Source organism: Phoenix dactylifera, chromosome 1 (assembly GCF_009389715.1).
Source record: "Phoenix dactylifera cultivar Barhee BC4 chromosome 1, palm_55x_up_171113_PBpolish2nd_filt_p, whole genome shotgun sequence".
NCBI lineage: Eukaryota > Viridiplantae > Streptophyta > Magnoliopsida > Arecales > Arecaceae > Phoenix > Phoenix dactylifera.
The window spans coordinates 3943056-3964613 of record NC_052392.1 but is presented as its reverse complement, the minus strand read 5'-3'; the positions used below and the strand labels follow the sequence as shown (position 1 = coordinate 3964613).

General features: G+C 37.2%; 2 protein-coding genes across 3 annotated transcripts in view; both read right to left on the bottom strand.

Annotated features, from left to right (window-relative positions):
* Positions 1-7037, bottom strand: part of LOC103721024 — a 19585-nt gene extending 12548 nt beyond the window's left edge. The window contains exons 1-6 of the mRNA XM_008811051.3: positions 6684-7037; positions 6217-6403; positions 5160-5232; positions 3597-3744; positions 2422-2531; positions 1-127 (exon numbers count right to left, since the gene is read on the bottom strand). The exon at positions 1-127 is cut by the window's left edge and continues 5 nt beyond it. Coding sequence (XP_008809273.1) covers positions 1-127; positions 2422-2531; positions 3597-3744; positions 5160-5232; positions 6217-6403; positions 6684-6932 — 894 coding nt within the window. The 5' untranslated portion in view covers positions 6933-7037. The remainder of the gene's footprint in view (positions 128-2421; positions 2532-3596; positions 3745-5159; positions 5233-6216; positions 6404-6683) is intronic.
* Positions 7038-7514: 477 nt separating this feature from the next.
* Positions 7515-20664, bottom strand: LOC103721013 (ribonucleases P/MRP protein subunit POP1). 2 transcript variants are annotated; one of them, XM_026809988.2, is made up of 10 exons: positions 20111-20664; positions 18150-18246; positions 17821-17937; positions 17502-17732; positions 11444-11562; positions 10831-11352; positions 10402-10510; positions 9408-9988; positions 8504-8668; positions 7515-8393 (listed from the first exon to the last, which is right to left on the bottom strand). In XM_026809988.2, exons 1-10 carry the CDS (start codon positions 20572-20574, stop codon positions 8201-8203), a joined length of 2598 nt encoding a protein of 865 aa, XP_026665789.2. In that variant the 5' UTR covers positions 20575-20664; the 3' UTR covers positions 7515-8200. The 2 variants fall into 2 exon arrangements, with proteins under 2 accessions (XP_026665789.2, XP_008809253.2); XM_008811031.4 differs by having other exon boundaries at positions 10831-11298.
* Positions 20665-21558: the final 894 nt, after the last annotated feature.

Sequence of the window (21558 nt, the reverse complement as noted above, 5' to 3'; positions counted from 1 at the left end):
AAGATTGGCAAGGCGAACCTGCTCACCCCATAAAAGAAACTTTATGTGAATGCCATCATTATCAACAAGAGTAATCTGTTTTCTCAGTATATGTGCAGAAATTTCCAAAGATCCAATTGATTCAATCCTGGAAAGAAAAAAATGATGTCAGAATGTACAGTATATTACTAGAGATGGTCTTTGCTGAAGGATTAGAAGTACTAATACTATTAACAGATTAATAGAAATATTGAAAAGTTACCATTATATAGCAAAATGGAATAGATGTGGCATGCATGCTACGATACAGAAACAATCCAAAGACCTCAGGGCAATCTAATGGGAATAGCGATGTCAGTATCCCCATCCTAGCTCCATCACTCGATAAGCATTTAGTAGAATTTCAAAACTTTATCCACCATCATGTACATTGTAGTTTTCTTCCCTTAAAATGTACTTTTGTTGTATATAATACTCAAGCTTTTTACTAAAGCATGGTCTCTACTCTCTACACTGGTGGGCACACCTACATCAAGTCACCAAGATAAATGTTTTGTCTGTTCAGAACATAGTGAATATATGCAGGCTTGCAACTTTAAACTTCTGTTTCTTTAAGTAAACTTCTTTTTCTTTAAGTAACAGGGTGTTGGATCCATTATTTGGCTTTTCATGAGGACTCTGGATGATGCTTGTGTGTCTAGCTCATCTGAAAGACTCCTATTGGATAAGACCAGAGTTTGTCTGATATACACAAACTACTGGGATAAATCAGGTCCAGCTCCAGACCCAAATTTGTCAGGGGCCATTTAGATTACCCATATTGCATCCCAATCTAAATGTGCATTTTAGAGCTAATTTAACAGTTCAACCAGATGAGTTCAAAGGGCCCCGTTAAGATTTTTCTTGATGATTATGTCCATCTCTTAGGATTTCCTAGTACGCTGTTCTAATTCCCTTCATTCCTTATTAAATGAACCCTAAGTGAGATTTTTTTTATAGCCTCCTTTTTCAATCAGCCTTCTTCAGATTTCCAAGTATTTGTCCCAATTGATCAAATCTTAGCTATGTTGCTATGTAGTTGGCCGGATGAACATTACCTATTATTACAATAGATTGTAGTAGATCCTTCGCTCCTCTACGACATCTGTCCACCCATTTCCTAATGACTTTTGTTTCTTTGTTCATCACGATCTATCCTTGAGAAAGAGCCTGTTTCATGGACCCACCACTAAGACTCGTTTAATCCTTCACTTCTACAGGATTCTAGACTATTCTAGTCTTCTACAATATTGTCTCTAAAATGTTTGGTCGAGGGTGTCGTCATGACGTGATGTTGTATAGGCTATGTTTTGTTGAGAGATAGAGATCAATGGTTTCAGGTTATGTTTTGTTGAGAAATAGCGAATGATTGTTTCAATAATTAAGGTCATATTTAAATTAACTGTCCATGTAATCTTGTTTTCTATAAGTGCAAAATAAAGTAAAGATATACATCAGGAACAAGGGGTCCTTCATCTATCTATCTGACAGTAATTATTGGTGTGCTTGTCAGGGTGAAAAACTTGACAAAATGCACAAATGCCCTTTGTGCAATAGATGACAATAGCACGTTTTGATATGGAAGGCCATGGGCATGATATGTTTCCTTACTTGCATAAACAACACTTGCTTTGTTACTTCTTTTGGGAAATCTTGAAGTATTTATTCTCAAATAGATGCTGACTAGCTGTTCAGCACCTCAGCTGTCCATTTATGCTATGAACTCTAGGTAGAGGATTTTGGAAAGGTTACATTCACTCCTCTTGGTTTGATGCAGTGCCTTGATTTTGTAAAAACTGAAACCTTGGTAATATTGCCCAATTGCAATAACACAAAATACCAATGTGATTATCATCTGTTTTCTTGCAGACCCTAGCAATTGTCTAGATAAGTATTCTTGATTCTCTTATTACTAACATTCGAGACCTAATCCTGACATGAACAAGATATTATGCAATGCAGCAGATAACTTTTAGGAGAAACAGAAAGTGCACTACCAGAAAACTAGAGCTATGACAATAACTACATAGCGATGGTCACAGCCATGACTAAAAAGCTTTTGCTAATTCACAACATGAATACATTGAAATATTGTCAAGGACACTGATTGTCAGTAGGATAGACATTTAGAAGCCCTCAAAGCATACAATATTATTATCCATAGGATTTCCTTAAGGAGGAACCATCATGGACTCATGCATCTATTCCTCCATCATTAGCATCATTGATTTGGCGTCACACCTTGGTATTTATTTTAAATCTTCTCACGACATAAGATGCTTACACAAAACAGGCAATATCTTGGTTCCCTCTTATATCTTGGTTTCTTACAGGTTGAAGGCAGCCTATGTGACAATACTATTTTCTGAAAATGAAAAGTGTTTGTGTCTACAATGATCTTGCCTTGCATAAAACGAATATGAAGCACCCTCTCTGACGGCATCAAGTGATATCGACGAGAAAGAATCTGAGCAAAACTGTGCACCCAGCAACATTGCATCTTCATCTTGATCCTAAAATATAACATGTATCAAATAATAAGTCAACTATACATTAAAATCTAAGAAAGAGAGCTGGTAAAATTAAAGAAAAATAAAACACTTATTTTATGTTTTGATTTAAAATTACTAAAATAAGAGTTTCCTACATCTTTTTGATGAAGCAGGATCATAGCATAATCATGAAATTTATAATTCCAGGAAACAAATTGTTGTAAGAAAAATCAAGAAATTACTGCATTATCTAAATTCCTTTTGCAAAAAGCATGAAAATTGAAATTTTGTAAGTTTCAAAATGAATGCATGGATTTGGTGTATAAGCAAGCTCTAACTACTAAACACAGAAGACAAACTCAAAATCCAGTTTCAAATTATGGTAAAAATGTGGTTGTGAAAATCTCCAACAATTAAACATTCAATAACAGTCCTTACACTTAAACATTCAATAACAGTCCTTCGAGAAGATCGAACCAAACTGCCTGGTTGAACTTCATTGGCATGGTACAGTGCTGATTTAAAAGTAGTATGGAAGATTACTCTATAAACCATATGGAGCATCATGCAAGACTGAATGGATAATTAGGAGCAGAGAAAGAAAGAAATATAAAGAAAGGAGAAAGACAACGTCTGTTAAAAATAAAAGCAAGAAAAAGCTATAACTGAAGAAACAGAAAGAATTGTAGGTTCTGTATCTATTCAACAAAAATTGCGTCCACGCTCTTCCTTTCTACAATTCACACGATATATGTATATATTATGCAAATAGTTAATAGTTAATACCATAAAATCTTTTCATTTTAATATAATTTAGAATTATTTCTTGCATTTTTAAGTATAGAATTTTGTTGTTGTTGTTTTTGTTGCATTTTCAAATGTCGACTATGTGATTAGGATACTGTCCAAATAAGATTATAAACCAGCAATTAGGCAAGAAAAGAGCAAAGTGGACTTGGCCTGCTTTGAAAACTGCAATTAGCACAACCAATTTTTGAAGTTGTAAAAATTATCTATACATATCAAAGAAAATGTAACCAACCAAATGAAAAATTAGTGGATATTATAATGTGATATCATGCATACCTCATCCAATAATATCACCAGATGTTCTGTTGGTAAAAGACGAGGTTTACCAGATCCTTCCATGGCAGTACGAAGACAACATCCTGTGAGTAAGACTTCACGCCCTTTCTTCAGAATTCCAATATGCGGGTCCACCAAATGATAGAATCTGACATGACAATTTCCATCTGATGTATTACAGTAGCATTATGTGACTTACAGGCTAAACAACTTAAAACTTTCAACTAGAAGTTAGTGATAGAAATTGTCTAATATAAACCCTTAGTCACAGTCAAGGCTAGTGACAGCTGTTGGAGCATAGCATAATGCAATGATTAGTAAGGAACAGTTTGGTAATTCTGGAAGAAGATTGAACAGAAAAGGGTCAACCAATGATGAAGAATGTTTCTATGATGCAAGTAGATCATCTTCCGACTTCGATGACAGGCAAAACTACTTATAACAGAAGCAAAATAGCTATTCAGGGAGCCAGTGACAAAAATGTTGTCCTGAAGTAAAGCATCTTGATGGAGATTCTTCAAAGTAACTTTCCACTCATTTATATCGATCAGAGTTTCCCTAGTTTTGACCTAAGTTCCTCGCATTCCATAAAGATACTTGAAGTGTCCCACTTGCAGCAATAACAAAAAAAAACAACATTTTTCCTTTCTTTGTCTGAATCAGCTTTAATTATCACGTGACACAATCTCATATGAAGAGTCATAGCAATTGCCAAGGCAAAATTTTAATGATTGCTCAAACATATGACCATGAAGATATTGCAAGTTCTAGGTCTTGGAAACCCAGCATATTCAATGCAGAGCCACATGCATGCACAGAAAAGTGGATAAAAACTAAATCAATTGCTAAATGACAATATAGGAGGTTACACATTAAAGAAACAGGGCAAAATCAAGCAAGTCAAATTGGCTTCAACTCTCACTCTTTGATCATCCATTGAAATCTTAACCAAAATGGATTAAGCAGTAATGTGCTTCAGATCAAACATCCAACAGGATACTATACAATGAATCAGAAATTAATCTAACCAAACTACCTTCATGAACAAAAGGTGGCTTACAAGCTTCACGAATATTACTCCAACTCCTTCGTGCACCTCAAGCCACGAATTAGCCTTTCCTATTTGTTATAGACAAGATCTTTTTTCATATTGGGTCATTGCATAAATGTGGGAAAATATTTCCATGAAAAGCACTGTGTTAAAATAAACAAAACCACTCAAAATATCTTTAATATTGTCAAGCTATCCTCTTTTGTTACTACTGCTCATGTCATAAGTCTTAATATTGAACTAACCTAAGTCATCCCAAGTGTTACAGACCACAGCAGGTGAATTGAATCTTAAAATTCAAGTTAGATGAACTTGGGAAGCGGGAAAAAAAGGTTGATGCCATCAAGATTTAACAGTGCAAAATATGGAGTCTCTAAAGAATTCACTATGATATATCCTGTGTAGCATGCAGCCTCTGTGCATGGAAAGTCACAATTGTTGTTCATAAATTGGATACAGTTCACTGCATATACAAAATATACTTCCTAGTGCCGTATTGTAGTTTGTCATACCTGCGGTGCAGATATAAATCAATGATACATGAGCTCCACATGTCTCCCAAGCTAAGCATGTATATGTCCGTACCTGAATAAAGATGTGAAAACAAGTATAACAGCGGCAAACACAGAATAACACAGTACTTATGGATTCCATAGTCCATGTTCAAAACAATTATTGTGTAAATATGTTTGGGTACTATTTCTTCAATCAGAAGACTGATATTCTGATTATATTAGGATTGGCCCTATTTGGACCTAGTTCCCCTATCTAGGAGAAAAGGAAAATGATAAGATTACCAATCAGACAAAAATTGCTGGTAGAATATGGCATAGAAATTGCTATGTTTCTGTTTTTATAATTTTAGAATATTATTATAAAAGAAAACATCTACTAAAAGAAAACTGGAAGATTGAAAAGATCCTATCTAGATCGAGATCTTGTCTGGATCGAGACGTATGATTAACACTGCCCTAAGAACGTGACTCGTCCCCTATTTGCAGGTCTGTGGCAATCTCATTCCCAAGGTACAACCTAGCTCAACCCGATCCTCCTCTAACAAGAACGATCACCAGCAAAAAGGTACACGGTACTAGGCATGGCATGGCCGGGCGTGCATCCACGTGGTCACCAGCCCACTTCCCTTAAAGCTCGCCTTGGGCTTCCTAAGAAAGGATTTCCATGTAAGCAAGAAAACTTGCTTTCACACATCCAATGTGGGAGAAAAAAAATGAAAGAGTTTAAAACATTTGAAACAACAAATAATTAGGGGATAAGATTGTTTTTTTTAAAAAAAAAATAATATTTTTTTCAAATTAAAACTCTAACAAAAATGCCACTTGGAGCCAAGAATCTTAAAACACCAATGGACCCACTAAGCCAAAAATGCCTAAAAATTGGCAAGATATATTCTTGTGCATCAGGCTACTTCCGAAACAAAGATGCCTTGAGGGAGGAAATGAGAGATGATGCCTTGAGTTTAGGAACCCCAAAGGGGCAGTGAAAAAATAAAATCGGGATCAAAAACATTCTTCCCAGGAAGAATGAAGAAAAGAAATAATTCTGCAGCACCTGGAAGAACGAAGGCATCGACTACAACTGCTTCAAGAACACTACTCGGAGAAAGAAAATTCTTCTCACAAACCGAATCTATAGTGACAGTGTTAGGGAGCCTCGTTCTCCTCTGCCTCTTTTTCAGCGGAATCATGCAGTCCAGCTTCTTCTTTGAGGTCGCATACCTATGCTGATCGCTCCAAGCCTGCAAGAACTTATCCATCAACCATGGCACCCAAAGTAAACCCTTTTCCGTTCCTTCCTCTAGCTAAACTTCTCGACATACACAAATAGAAAAGGGCTAAACGAGCGCAAACCCTGGTGGAATCCAGGTGAGGAGATAAGAAAAATAATTCTATTTCCTTTTCCAGGCTAAATTTCTACAAAAATCTAGGCTAAAAACAGGATAATCGGACCAGGGGAAATCCGAATGAGGTGAATCAAGAATGAAGGGGAGAGAGAAAGAGGGGGGGGGAGGGATCAACCTGGAAGAGATCGGAAAGGAGGATCGCGGAGGTAACACCGCTGGGGTAGGCGACGCAGGTCTTGAGGATTCGGGAGACGACCCAGCTCCAGGGCGGAGCCGGCAGGTCTCCTTCACCGCCGCCGGCGTCGGAGTCGTCGTCCTCGGAGGAGAGCATGGACCTGGCGTACTCGATGAGTCCTGCGAAGGCGTCGTCATCCTCCTCGGCGATGGCGGCATCGCCAAGCGGGGAGGGAAGAGAGGACGACATCTCGAAGCGTAAGGAGGCCAAGGACTCGGAACCCTAGATCACTGGTTCCTGGGGTTTTGGGATTGCTAAGGGATGGGGCTTTTGGCGGGAGAAGCGGATTCTCTTTTCTCTCGACTCCCTTGAAATGAACAATATCTTTGTACGAGACCCGCAACCTGGGAGCCAATTACAATTAAAATGTAACTTGGGGACCTCCAAGTGATTCCCGTTGAAATATTTTTGAAGTCGGCCACTACATCGCCGACTATATTAATTTAGACTCTTGAAGACCAACCACCTATTTAACGGCTAGAATGATGTTGCAAGAACCATTTTACCTTTTTGGTCTATTATAAATTTCTAAGACCACTCAAAACTCTATAATTTTACTCCCAAGTTAATTCAAAGTGTTGAGGTGTGATGCAAGAAGCTTTGATTGCTTCCCTTCAAATGTCTTTCTTTGTTATAATTAATATTACAAGAAGTTTAACACTTGCAATGCACAAAAAATTGTATGAAGGGTTGTGCTCATCAGGTCCCACCACTGATTTATAATCTTTTTTTGTAAATATTTTTAATTTCCTAGGAAACCAACAAATATAATTGAAGAGTAAAAACAAAGAAATTGCATTTAGCTTGGCGTTACACGTTTGAATTTCACCATGACATATAGCACACATATTATAGCTATGAAGTAAACAAAAAAAAAATTATATAGTTCTTGCTCAGATGGAGTCATGGAGAGATGTAGTGACAGTGAAACTCCAGAGATTAAAAATGATTTTTTATTAAATCGGAGAATAATGGCCAACAAAATTAAATCACAGGGATTTTGTATCTCCATATTGCATCTCAGCATTTGTGGATCTGGTCAAGAAGGAACAATGGACAGAATAATTCCATAAATTGGTCCTCTCCAGCATCCAACCACTACCTCCAGCGCTGGTGGTGGCCATGGTTGCACAGCGCCGGAGCTTTTCTCAATCCCCGCCTTGTAGCACCTCGACCACCCTGGCGCCACTAATGGGGATGATAAGAGCAAACTAAGTCCACCTGATCTCCAACATGGCATCTTACGGAAGTGCCACCTGCGCATCCCGTTTCGCAGCTGCGCCAATGCAGGTAGTAATACTAATCCACAATATCAAAAACTTCTTGAACTCAGATCAATTCCACGCATTTGAAACAGCATCAACTCAAATCAAGTTGCAAATTGTGAAGTTATAGCACTCCAAAATATGTTATCTCCGTCCATTCTTCACAAATTTGAGCTGACTTTGTGTGCTTGCTCACAAAAACTCCAGATCTTCCTTCTGTTGCTCCAGAACAATTGTGGCCAGGGCACGTCGGTAAGCAGTAGATCTCATATTGCGGACCCAAACAAAGATTTCTGGTCTTGTTTCCTGTGTTTGATTCCATTGTTGTACTCTCAACATAGCAAGAAGCTTTGCTTCACAGAAAGCTACTGCCACCGGCTTGCTACTGTTGCAGAAAATAAAATATGGGTGCGTAAGTGGGGCACAAAATATGCAAATAGAGAAGAACCGCAAAGAATTCCCAAAAACAAGCAACAAGGAAGAAGGGCTTGATACCTTCCATAAACAAACCCAGATGTTACGAAACCGATCGGCCACCTAAATGAATGAAGGGCAGAAGGATCTTCAGGCACCTGCAGCTTCCACTTCCCAGAATCCTGCTGTGTGAAACATGATCTTACGAAAGACTGGGTTACTGTTAGTTGTTCCTGTTCCTCTGACCTGCATTGCAAGATAATCCAAATTAGTCTGGCCCAAGACCAAGTGTCACTGCAAAGAGGGAGAAAAGGATCTAAATGTACTATCAGTACTTATACACCAATCTCAGTAGTTTATCTTCGTTTACAATACATTTGACTGGAGATCAACCAAATTCAGTCTTCCACTTTTCATTAGAACTAAAAAGAGCAGTTATGAACCTGCCCTTCCATCTTTTCAAACTAGACAGCTAATTAATATGAAAAACAGCAGTTCTTGAAAGAGGCAATAGAAAAAATTAATCACCTATGAATGAATTTCATGGGAGTTTGCACTGAAAAATCAATAGAAACAAAGGTTTTAGAAAATTTCTATGAGGTGTCAATAATCTAGTTCTGTTAATATTCGATATGCACTGGAAACATAGGCTCCACAAAACCATAAACTTAATTGCAGCATGCTCCTTTTCTTCAACTTGTCAGGCTTCCAATGAATGAAATTCCCACTATATCAGTAACAAATTGAAATTTAACCCTACACTAGCTAATAATTGTAGTAGCAAGGCTCCAAAAGACTACTTTGGAGAGTGATCGACAACAAACTTATATCTGTAGATAATTGGTTGCCATTGATTAAACTCCAACAAGATTCACATGTTCCAAGAGCTTTGCGTATCACTACAGATACTTCCAGGATTTCTCTTATTTTATTACAATTTCCTGGGAAATCAAAAAATGAGAAAGAAGCTTGAGTGGTTACGAACCTGGATGTCCATTGTGACAGGTCAGTCAGAATGGGCGCGCAAACAACCGCACCTTCTTCAAAAACACCTTCCTTATATGCATGAAGCAAAATTCTTACAAGGCACAGTTCTTTGTCAGCAGACATTTGGTGATCACTTCTAGTGACCCAATTGAATGGGTTCGGGTCAGAGAAGTCCTTTTCCATCATTGCCATGCTAGGAAATAAAAGGAACTTCCCATCACAGATCTTTTCTAAATACTCCTTCAAAATTTTGGGTGTTCTTGGTATAAAGCCTTGGAAGGATGCAGTAGCTTGGTCTAATGTTCCAACATTTTGGGAGGCTAAATTTACCAAAGAACATTCAGGGGCTACTCCACCAGAGCCTTGAACATCCTGTGTTTGAAAACCTTTTAATATAAAGGGTCCTTTTCCAACAGTAGACATTATACAATCCCAAGGAGGTGGTACGGGGACTTTTACAGGTCTAACTGCAAGAGGACGGAGTTCAGCTGCTCTATCAAATGAACTGGCTTCATTGGCCATGAATGACATGTAAGCTTTGCAATCAGGAAAATCAAATGGGAAGGATGGTAAGCCGCTCTGAAAAAAGAAGTTTTATCATGGGTCAATTAAAGAGAAATAGAAAATGATGATCATATTGAAAAGTCAAATGTCTGCTCAATTTATAAACATATCAGAGATCATAATGAACTCAAAAAATAAAAACAAAAATAAAACAAAAAAAAGACTGTGTATATAAGAAGATAGGAACTAAGCAAAGAACTTGCATACATGTTTTATTTGATGAATATGCCAAAGAAAGGGAAGAGGTGTTGATTTAAGAAGTTTCTAAGCTAATAAAAAGAATGTTTCGAAATTTTAGAAATCCCTCACTGTGTTAAGTTTTCGGTATTTTTTTTTGTTTGAGATGTTTCCAGTGTTTACAAAATTTATTTTATGAAGCAAGAATGTAAGACAAAACAAATGTCCACAGAATTGCAGCATTGACTTACATTGCATGCAATCCACCGCCTTTCTCTTAAACCTATCACATGAGCCCCGTGTAGGATGAGAGACATCCAGAAAGGCTTTATCCAACTCAAAGGTAGAATGATAGACCATCTGCAGGAGATTCAAAAATCTCTACTTAGGAAGAGAACTAAACTACAGAAATAACAAAATCCAGCACCATACTCCATACACTAGATGGCATAGACTAGCAAAGGCATGGACTTTTCAACAGGAGGTGTAAATTATATGATTTTGTTAAATGAAATATAGATATTCATTGTGTATCTTAATTCAAATTACTTATTCCAACAAGGAACTAATGACTTTGCAAATTTGAACAGGAAAAATTAGAAGGTATTTTTTCGAAAAAAAACTGTCGCTAAGTTCATAGTTCATACAACAGCAAGGATGGTAATGATAGAACATCCTACCCCTGCTTAGCATGTTTTAGAAGCAAAACAGGGCAAGATTGACTAAAATCATCTTTTGCTTCGGTAGCTGGCATTCCATAATTGGTAGGATCAAAGTGAAAGAATTTCAAACGTCTATGATGCTTCTCTGTGCAAAGAACATTTTCTGGAATTGGAGGACTCATCTTATCACTGGAATCCCATAAACTTCTACTGTCAGAAAGAAAAATGCCACTGGTTTCAGGTTCTGACCACAGTGACAACAATTTATCTTCATTCTTGGCTGATTCTCCAGAGACCAAAAGACTAGAATTTCTAATATCTTCTTCCTGCAAATTACTCTCCAGTCTATTATGAGCTTCAGACGCAGGCTCGGCTCCCTTAGATGGTAAATCCCGGGGATCATCAACTGTCAGAGATAGAATTGCATGGGATGGAAGGTGCTCCGCACGATTAAGGACACAGGCTTTCTGAAGCTGAGAGTTGGTGCTAGCAATCAAATATGGATGTGTTAGTTCAGAATGATCAGAAGTACTGCATGACCTGTCAATGTTATAACATATCTTGATTCATGAGAATAGACAAACAAACCATTCAGACTACAATGGCTTTGACAACAGATTTAATAACTCACTCTGTTAGAGGATGCAATGTCTTCTGAAGAACTTGTATTGCTTTAGAACCCATAATTTCCAACCTTGCTATGTGTCCCTCAAGAGTAAAACAACTAACACATTTACCAGATTCGTGCATCTGAAAAAATATGAAGAGAAGTGCTGCAATAGTCATAAAATCTAGCTGCAATATTCATAAAATCTAGGAATGTTAATACATGAAAAAAAAGGATATCATGCATTGCTTCTCCATTTGCACCTGAGTTCTAACAAGGTGCTACTTTAACCATGTTAATATGCCAAACTTGCAAACAGTTCTCTGATGAAGTTGCACAATGTACATAAGACATAAATAGAATACTTACTCATATGTGAACAGCAGCATAACTTGTACTCTGAAACCATATGATCCCAAGGCTTAAAAGTTTTATTGGAAGTTACTAGTCACCAATGCCTGAAAGATCCTACTATTTGGAGTTGATTCACCATGAACACATCATTTAGGATTGTTGGTACAACGTGGACAAATTAGGAAAAATAACAACCTCAAATTGATCATGAAATTGCTAAGCATATTTTTTAGAAGAGTGGTTGCATGATCATATATATAGAGATGAGTAAAACACCGTGTCATTTTCAATTGGCTGAACTGAAAGCCAAGTCCATACTTTTGCATTGAAGATGGGAGCAAGATTGCACCTCGATTGATGGAAATGGTAACCCCATTCTTTCAAATGGGATCAATTCATGGATGCAACTTCTGCGCTAGGATTCAGGAAGGGCTAAGCCCATGCTTTTGCATAAGATGAATCCAAAGCTACAACTTTTGCACGAAATCTAAACCCATTCCTTTGTGTTATTGGTGATGCTATGAGTTTAAAGATCTGTCACTTGTGCATGACTTATGATGAATAGTTTCTTTGGTTTTAATGACCATGCAATCTTTCTGTACTAAGTCCATCCTTGTCCATGAAATAATGATCCATCTCAGCTTTCCTTATCGCAAACGGAGAGAAAAGTCCATCATCTTCTTTATCATGAATACCTTATAAAGATGGAAGAATTGATGGGTTTACCTTGTTGTGATCTCAGCAGTCCAGGGTCCTAATAGGGGCGGACTAGAGATAGACCTCACATATGGCACTTTTTACACAGTTGTAGCCCAAAGACTCAAATCTGCACCCTTTCAAGACTCAAACTTGCGTCATTGCACTTGGTATCACTGCACCAAGCAATGGCCCCTAGGTTTTGAGGTGAGAGGATTACAAAGACAAGGAGGGATTATATAGATGGAGAAATAAGTAACCAACCCAGGAAGAATTATGTCTATATTAGGGGTGAAAATGAGCCAAGCCAAGCCAAGTATCAGGCTGCTCAAGCTCAGTTCAATATGCAAAGGTTTCTCAAGCTCAACCCAAGCTTAAGTTGTTCAGCCTCTTGTTATATAAGTTCTAAGCAAAGCTCTTATCGAATTGAGAATGAGCCGAACCCTTAAAACAGTTTGAGCTAAGATCATTTTCTGACTAAGCCGAGCCCAAACAAGTTGTTGTCAAGCCAATTTTGAGCTGCTCATAAGCAGCTCTGACCATTTGCAGCCCTAGGTTATGCAAACGAAAAGGTGGAGAGATTATGTACTGAAGAGAGAGGATTTCAATATATGAAAACATGCAGGACATGGGGGGAAATGAAGAAATTTGGACAATGAAAATAAGATATTGGAAGAATATGCAAACTGAGAAAGCTGCAATTTCACATTTCTTGTCTCTGCACGTAAGAGTGGCCACATGATATCCTTTTTAAATGGATAGAAAAGAGAAGATAGAGTGACGAAAAGGTAAGAGATAAAAATGGTGAAAAGTCATATGGTTTGCTCCTTTCTCTCTTTGTCCATCTATCTTTATTTGGTGGTGGTGGCAGTGGCGGTTGGCCTCTTCTTTTACGAAGAGTGAGAGAGGATAGCCTCTACTCTCTTTCACGGAGCAACAAGAGGGAAGAGAGCCATACACTCCCTACTACGGATGAGTTCAGACACTCATCCCCTTCCAAGGAGAAAATAAAGTGGATTAGCCACTTAGCCTCCATACTCTACTAGGTGAATAGAGGAAAAGAGGATCTGGCTTCTCTACCATCTCGAAGAAAAACGAGGATAGGTAATAATTCTCACTTGGTTATTTACCTTTTGATCTGTCATAATCTCTCTCTCTCTCTTGCATGCTCTTACTCCTGCTGATAAGGTTCTGCACAAGGATGTTCCAACATGAAACAATGTTCATTTCCGGCAATCATTCCTCATTCGCAAACTTAAATGGCTACTTTTCCAGGTGCAAGCCAATCCAGTTCTTTCTACGTAGCATATATGCTTAAAATAAAGATTATGACATGAGGTTATGAAACTCACAGAGCACAAATACTTGCAAGAAAAGTGTGACATGTCAACACTGCATATTATAATTTCAATTTGCATGCTCATAGGTCATCTTTAGCAGCAATAATATCAGGAGCTTACTTCCGCCATTCTATATGGAAAAAAAAAATTGTTAGACCCCTTAAAGGAATTGCAGTTATTTGTTACTAGAGCCACTAACCACATAGCATGCAATAAAAGAATCAGATACCCTCTCTTGTCTAATCTCTTACATCAATTCTTTAACATTATTTATAATGATAGCACATGTTCACAATTTTTAGAAGCAAACATTTTGTTAGCTCTTCTTTTTTCCCCTCAAAGTCTAGGATCTCCATGGTTTCTATTGTTTGCTAACCTATGAGAAGCTAGCCTCCACTTTACAACCTTCAAATTGATTTCATGTTCATGAGTATAGAAGCCCACTTTGGTCCAGTCAGGTAAGCTACTTTATAAAGGCCCACAAAAATGGAAACCTCTATCTTCTTATTTGACTCTAGATTTAAGCTACCAAAGAACTTGTTTGTTTATCTCCACTAGGAAAAGGGCATGTCAAATTCCTGATGAAAGAAAAATACCTAGAAAGAAAATTCAATATGTTAGCTTCTTATCGATGAAAATCAGAATAGGTGTAAAGACTAAATAAAAAATGTAGGTTTCAATTGTACAAATTTAAATAAAATTTTACCAGCAAAATTTAATGGTAGGTTGATTGTCATTTCTGTAACAAAACCTCCAAAACACTTTCCTTCCACATGTCAATTGGAAATTCAAGTTTTATCTTAAAAATAATAAGAGAGAGGGGAATCAAAGGAAACCAATCTAATGGTGCTTGCTGTATACCTTTAGTTCGGAACTAATTCTTAAATATTTGGTAGTTACTTGGCTACCATATATCCTTTGGTCCTCCTTTAGAATTTCGTAACTAAAAACAGAAAAGTGGAAGAATCGAACCATGGATATCGCCAAATACAGGTAATGAGATAAAAATAAATAAACAATTCTATTTAAAAAATAAATTAGAAGAAAACAATAAAACATATAACACTAAATATTAACTAAGAAAAAGAATCAATGGCAAGGCAACATGATGCAATAAAATAAAACAAATACTGTTCCTTCTTCCATTGCTAGAAACATTTAACACTAAAACCAAAAGAAATTTGCTAAACATAATAAAAAGCTAACAAAAGATTTCTAAAAATTAAAAGATAGAGCAAATAATCAAAAACAATCAAAAAGAAGAAATAGAATAAAAAATAGCATCAAGATTCTGTTTTTTATTTGTCTTCATAAAAAATTATAGGAAGAGAGAAAAAGTAGATATTAGAAGAAAAATGTAAACAACAGGGGAACCGCATTTTCACCTTGTTATGTTCGATAGAAGCTAAAAAAACAGATTAAGAAAAATCTTCTTGATATAAAAACTTTGACAACATAAATTAATCCCAAAAAAAGGTACATAAAGTGGTAAACTATAAGAAGAGGGTTAAGGAAGATTGTTCTTTTGTATCTTTCAAGAAAATACTATATAAAAAAACAAGAGAGAAAAAATAAAAGCGCTAAATATACATAATTAGTAGGGAAGAAAAGAAGATAAAGTGGTATTCACCACTTTCCCTAAAAGTAAAAATATGATAACAACTCCTTGACCAAGGATTTAAGTCCTGTTGGAATGGGATGGCACTGTTCCAACAGGAAACCGAAGCCCGGGGCACTTGAGAAATACTAGTTTTTTCTTGAACTAGGGCTCGGGCTCCCGGTCGCATCCTCACACTCAAGACTTGCTGGGACAGTAGGGACAAAATGGGTAGCAGATTTTCATTTTTTTCTTCTCTACTTGTTGTTATTGGCTATTTTGTATGTCTTGATCGTACATCGTACTACTCTGACTCGATACCATACCATCCCAACAGCAAACAGGTTCGGGGCCCAGTACCCAACTTTTAACCCTTGTCCTTGACTCCATTATTAGACATATTTAGAGAAAAGAGTCACAAATATAAAGAAAATAAAAAACAGAAAAGTTGAATGAGCTGAGAAATTATTTAGTATAAAAAAATATTGCAAATAAAAATATGAAAACAAAATAAAACCTAAAAACTAAGGGAAACGGCTAGGTGCTGCATTCTCTTCATTTTTTCAATGCTAAAAAATTATAATGTAAAAGCAGATAAGAAAGAAAAAAACATTAAACAAGGAAAAGATTTCCCAAGTCATTCCGAATTAATTAAAGCATAACAACATATTGAGGAATAAACAGAAGCAATTATATATATTACCCATCTAAAGTGAGGAAACCGAGGCCCAGGGCACTTAAGGAATACTAGTTTTCTTGAACTAGGGCTCCCGGTTGCATCCTCACACTCAAGACTTGCTGGGATGGTAGGGGCAAAATGGGTAGCAATTTTCATTTGTCTTTTCTACTTGTTGTTATTAGCTATTTTGTATGTCTTGATCGTACTACTCTGACTCAGTACCATACCATCCCAATAGCAAACAGGTTCAGGGCCAGTACCCAACTTTTAACCCTTGTCCTTGACTCCATTATTAGACATATTTAGAGAAAAGAGTCAAAAATATAAAGAAAATAAAAAACAGAAAAATTGAATGAGCTGAGAAATTATTTAGTATAAAAAAATACTGCAAATATAAATATGAAAACAAAAAAAAACCTAAAAACTAAGGGGAAACAGCTAGGTGCTGCATTCTCTTCGTTTCTTCAATGCTAAAAATAATAATGTAAAAGCAGATAAGAAAGAAAAAACATTAAACAAGGAAAAGATTTCCCAAGTCATTCCGAATTAATTAAAGCATAACAACATATTGAGAAAAGAAGGAAAAAGAATTATGGACTCATCTAAAGTGAGGGAATAAACAGAAGCAATTATATATATTTTACCCATGGTAAGCTGTATGAGACAAAGGAAAAGAACAAAACCAAAAATTTACAGTTAAGTTTAAAAAAAAATAAAAATTAAAAATGAAAATGATAGAAATTTGTGAATCAACTAGCATCTTGAAACATCTTTTTCTTATAGCATATTTCTAATGAAGTATAAAAGAAATTAAGTTTTTCTTTGGAGAAAATGACAGGAATTCCCACCAGATAAGTTAATTAAAGATTGCACTAGAAGAACAGAAAATGAAAAGGCTGAATGAATAGGCATGGAACTTATTTTTCATACAAATAGCGCGCAAAGATATAATAAAGGCATGCACACATATCAAAAAGGAACTACTCTGTCCTTGTGTCCTCCTCCAACTTATTCCAGAAAAACAACAGACCTTAATTCTGAAGTGCAACTGCAAGAAAGAGAAAGGACATACATACTTCTGGGTCGCAGTCATCAACATGAAACTGATGACATGGAATAAGGTTAAACCTCTCTGTGGTACTATGTAGATCAAAATTAATACAACTAAAAGATACAACAGGGAATATATCTCCTCCATACAGTATCATTTGAGTTAAATGTATCAGATTATTCTTCCCTTATGATAATGTTTTCCACTAGATAGATTTACATTGTCTTTCTTGCCAAATAAAAAAAAAGTAGACATCAAGCAAGAACAGAGTGACAAGTAACCAGCAAAGATATACTGCAACGATATTGATTATATAAAAGATATAACTGTATCTTGTAGCACAAAAAGGAGGAACTTGGTACTACCTGCTTTTGACATGCAAATCTCAGTGCATTGAATCCTTCATTAAAAGCTGCGGCATGTAACCATATCCATAACTGTCTGGGTGATGTACTGCTTCCATTTTTACCAGAGTTGCAACAGCCATTTGAAACATCATCTTGTTGAACACTATTACGATCATCACTTAAGAATGGTCGCCACATATAAATCACCGGAGCAATAAAATGGGAAAGAGGATTTCCAACATGATAAAGCTGAACAGAGAGGAAAAGTTACAGATGTATCAATATTACCCTCTTAACATAGAGAGAGACAACTATTCTCCATGATCTAACAACCTACCATAGCATATGCATAGCATACTCCATGAATTACCATCTGTGAATGTTTTTCTGAAATATCAGTGGGTCCTGAAGGTGATGGCAGTAAAACCATTCTCAAAATAGCCAGTATTGAATCCTGAAACACAAAAATAAGTTATAACCCATGGGATTATGGCAGTGTTTCCTTGTAATATTCAGTTGACACAAGACACAATGTCAAATGAATTATATCTTAGTTTATAAAACAGATCATCATTATAAGATCCTGAATTTGAATAAAAGTTATAACAAGAGGTTGTGAACCTAACAAATTATGTTGGCAAAAAAAAAAAAAAAGGAAGTGCCTGCCTCTGGCCCCTCTAGTTGGATTGGAAGGCTGTAGGATGCATCATGTATTAGTGCCCCATATTTTAACCACTTCAAAATGGCCCTCGAACCTCTTCCTCTGCGTAACGTTAAAATCAAAATGTTACAAAGTAAACATGATAATGTTTATCAAGCAACTATGCTCAACTCCTAAAACTCTGTATATCACCAAGAAGTAAACAAAGTAATAACCAATAAAATTGTCTGACATATATATGGATGTATATATGTATGTAAGTATCTGGATAACATAACATGACATTTCTTTAGCTGTGTTAGCACGGAAAAAAAAAATCACATCAATTGAAACCCAACATACTTTGCCGCTGACACCCATCCAAAATGCAAAGATGTCTGAAATAGAAAACTACTTCAAACCAGGTATAACCACCTTCATCCAAATCTTCGTGGGTCCTTTCTCCTCATTTCTGACCATGGAAACCATGTTGGTCTCAGACTTATTTTGAACACCTTGAAACTATCTCAGACATTTCTTCCTCACTTTACCCTCCACTGGCACCACCATGAATTCCTAGCACTCCTCTAGTTATATATTCAGCCATTTCCAGTTGTACTATAAATATTTCTTCCCTCTATTAGAGTGATCATAGGTCCTAAACTTGACAGTGATACAAATAATGCAGTTCTTCTAACTGGTTTATATAGTATATATCAAATCCCAATGACATTTGACAGTCTGTACCTCTAGTTCTTCCACCTTCCCTGATCCCCATTACAGGCATTCACCTATACTCCATCCTCTTGTAAAAAACAGAACCAAGGTAGAGAATGTGATTTTGTTTGCGAAACCTTATTTCTACGTACAGAGAACAACCTTGACACCCCTTTCCCCCCCCCCCCCCCAAAAAAAAAAAAAAAAATGTTCCTTTTGAGTTGGCACATGCATACTTTGTTTCAATAAACCATTACCTTCCGTTACCATATTTCCACTTATATCGCTTGCAAAGAACATGCATCTACGGGTCCTATGGATATCAAATTTTTGGTGCATATAGTAGAACAGCAGATGCTTGAAGATGATCAATAGCAGAGGCCTATTATCACTGGACACACCCTAATCAATCCACAGGAAGTCTGTGCACATACATCTCCTACTGCATAAATACATACTTTAAACATTGTAAAAATACTAATTTGAAATTCCTTTCTAGTCACCAGCCACAAAAGTTCTCCTAGTATTCTATTATAGTCTTTTCGGCAAACTGCTATAGTTGTGCAAGCCATAACCTTCTACTCCAAAACTTTTAGCCCATGAGCTTCACTAAGAAATTTGTCTTAACCGGTTGCCTTTAAAACATGAAACCAAAGCATATATTAAAAAGGGAGATTTCCATGGAACATATTTGGTTCTTTAGCGCATCTATCAGGAAGATTTTATGTCATCTTATGTCATCTTATAGCAAGTTCTGACAATACAGCCAGGCATTGCTTGATTTAATTATTTTCCAGCAGAGCAATAATGGTATTTATAGACAGTACCCAATATTTCGTTATTTATGAGAAAAGTCATATGTGCTAGAGATAAAGAACAAGTAGAAAGTTGAACTGCAACAGGAAAAAGATTTAATGAACAATTCTTCAGACCACTTTCTTTTCTGGAACTTATTTAAAAGACCTCAACCAATCAATCCCGTGAAATAAAATTTCCATTTTCCCTTGATGCCAGTTTATCAACCCTTTAGATCATCATCCAAGCACAAAAACATCAAACATCCTTAATATCTAAATATCCAACCACATTGTAAGACCACCGATGATATATTCACCTAAAACCAAAATCCGTAGGTCGACCTTCTCTCCCCCGCATATTTTCTTGAAAAAAACCCACAAAGATACAACCTTTGCTTCAAGAACTTCCAAATTCTCTACTTCCCTATCCGTGATGAGGAAGCAAAACCATAGAAACAAAAGAAGATTTTTACCTTCCATGAAGTCCTAGAGGGAGATAAAAACCCCACTGCTTGACCATGGCGAACCGCTTCGCGTGCCATAAGTGAGTCCTGAGCCTCCTCGTCCCGTCCCCTGACGTACAAAACCCCGAAGCCGGATTCTTCTGGAACTCAAATCTCCGGCGAGTCCTCCGGGACACCTTCTTCTTCCGATCATCCTCCGCACTCGTGCCCTCCGGCACGCCGCCGTCCCCGTCTCCGTCCCCAACCTTCCGCCGCTTCACGCGCCGGTTCCTGGTAACCTTGTGCCCGGTGGTGCGCCGCCTCTTGCTCCTTCGTATCCGGAAGTCATCGCCCAGCCGATTGGAGACGATCGCGTGGAGGGCTTCGAGCTCGGGGCCCCGCGATTCCGCGAATTTCTGAACGTTTAGGATTCGAGGAGGAGGGGGTGGGGCGGAGGAGGAGGTCGGAGCGGGGTGGCCTCTCTCCGGCGCCATTGGGATGCGAGGGAGAACTCAACCCTAACCGTAAATCGAACTCTAACCCTAAAACCCTATACCCTCTCCCCTCGTTTCAGAGCCGAGTAGGGAACGGGAGGGCCGTATATGTAAAATTAATTGGAATTCCGATCTCAACTATCTTTATGCAGGCAACTCCCTATAAGACGTTAATATTGTACATAAGTCTTTTAAATTATTAGTTGACACATGAAAAAATTCAAGCAAACAATAAAAAAAAAAAACATCAGCTTATTTATTAGAATAACTAGCATATCTTTGTCTCACATATGATAGCATCAGGTGGATAAGCACCTTGCATTCGGCTTGAGTGTGATAAAAATATTGTAGTGCTCAACCATGATTAGGTATATCGAAAATCGACCCACAAGTCTAGTTACATATCTCAAATATGGTGAAAAACAAACCTGATCAAATTAGAACCACTGGTTGTAATGCTTATACTCCAAGTAGACCAAGCTTCTTTCCTTCGGGTAAGGCACGTCTTAATGCACAAGACTCTCACTACTACAAAATCTGGGGTGGGTCAGAAATATGCTTCTTTGTTCCCTCAGTTAGGGAGGTTATTTCATGTTTCCTTTCCATCATGTATATTATTGATATTTCGAATGATCTTCAAATTGACAACTTATGCATCTCTTGTTCCCCTATCTTTACAATATACAACATCTAGGATAGAAGTAGTGGCATTTGGTCCTTCATGTGGGATAATGGTGATCGGAACCATACTCTACCGAAAACCTATTCTCAATGGGCGAACAAGTGCTTTTCTATCCTTGGCATAGACTTCAATGGCAGAAAAACTTAGCATTTGAAGATTTCGGTCAGCTTCAAGTGGTGGTCCGTGAGGTCTATCAAGTAGCAGTGCAACTTCAGCCAACGGATGGCCTTTTCACATGTTGAGGCTTGGAAGGGTATAAATTTTAGTCGGACCAGGTTCACTGCTGAGTTGGTGGATCCATC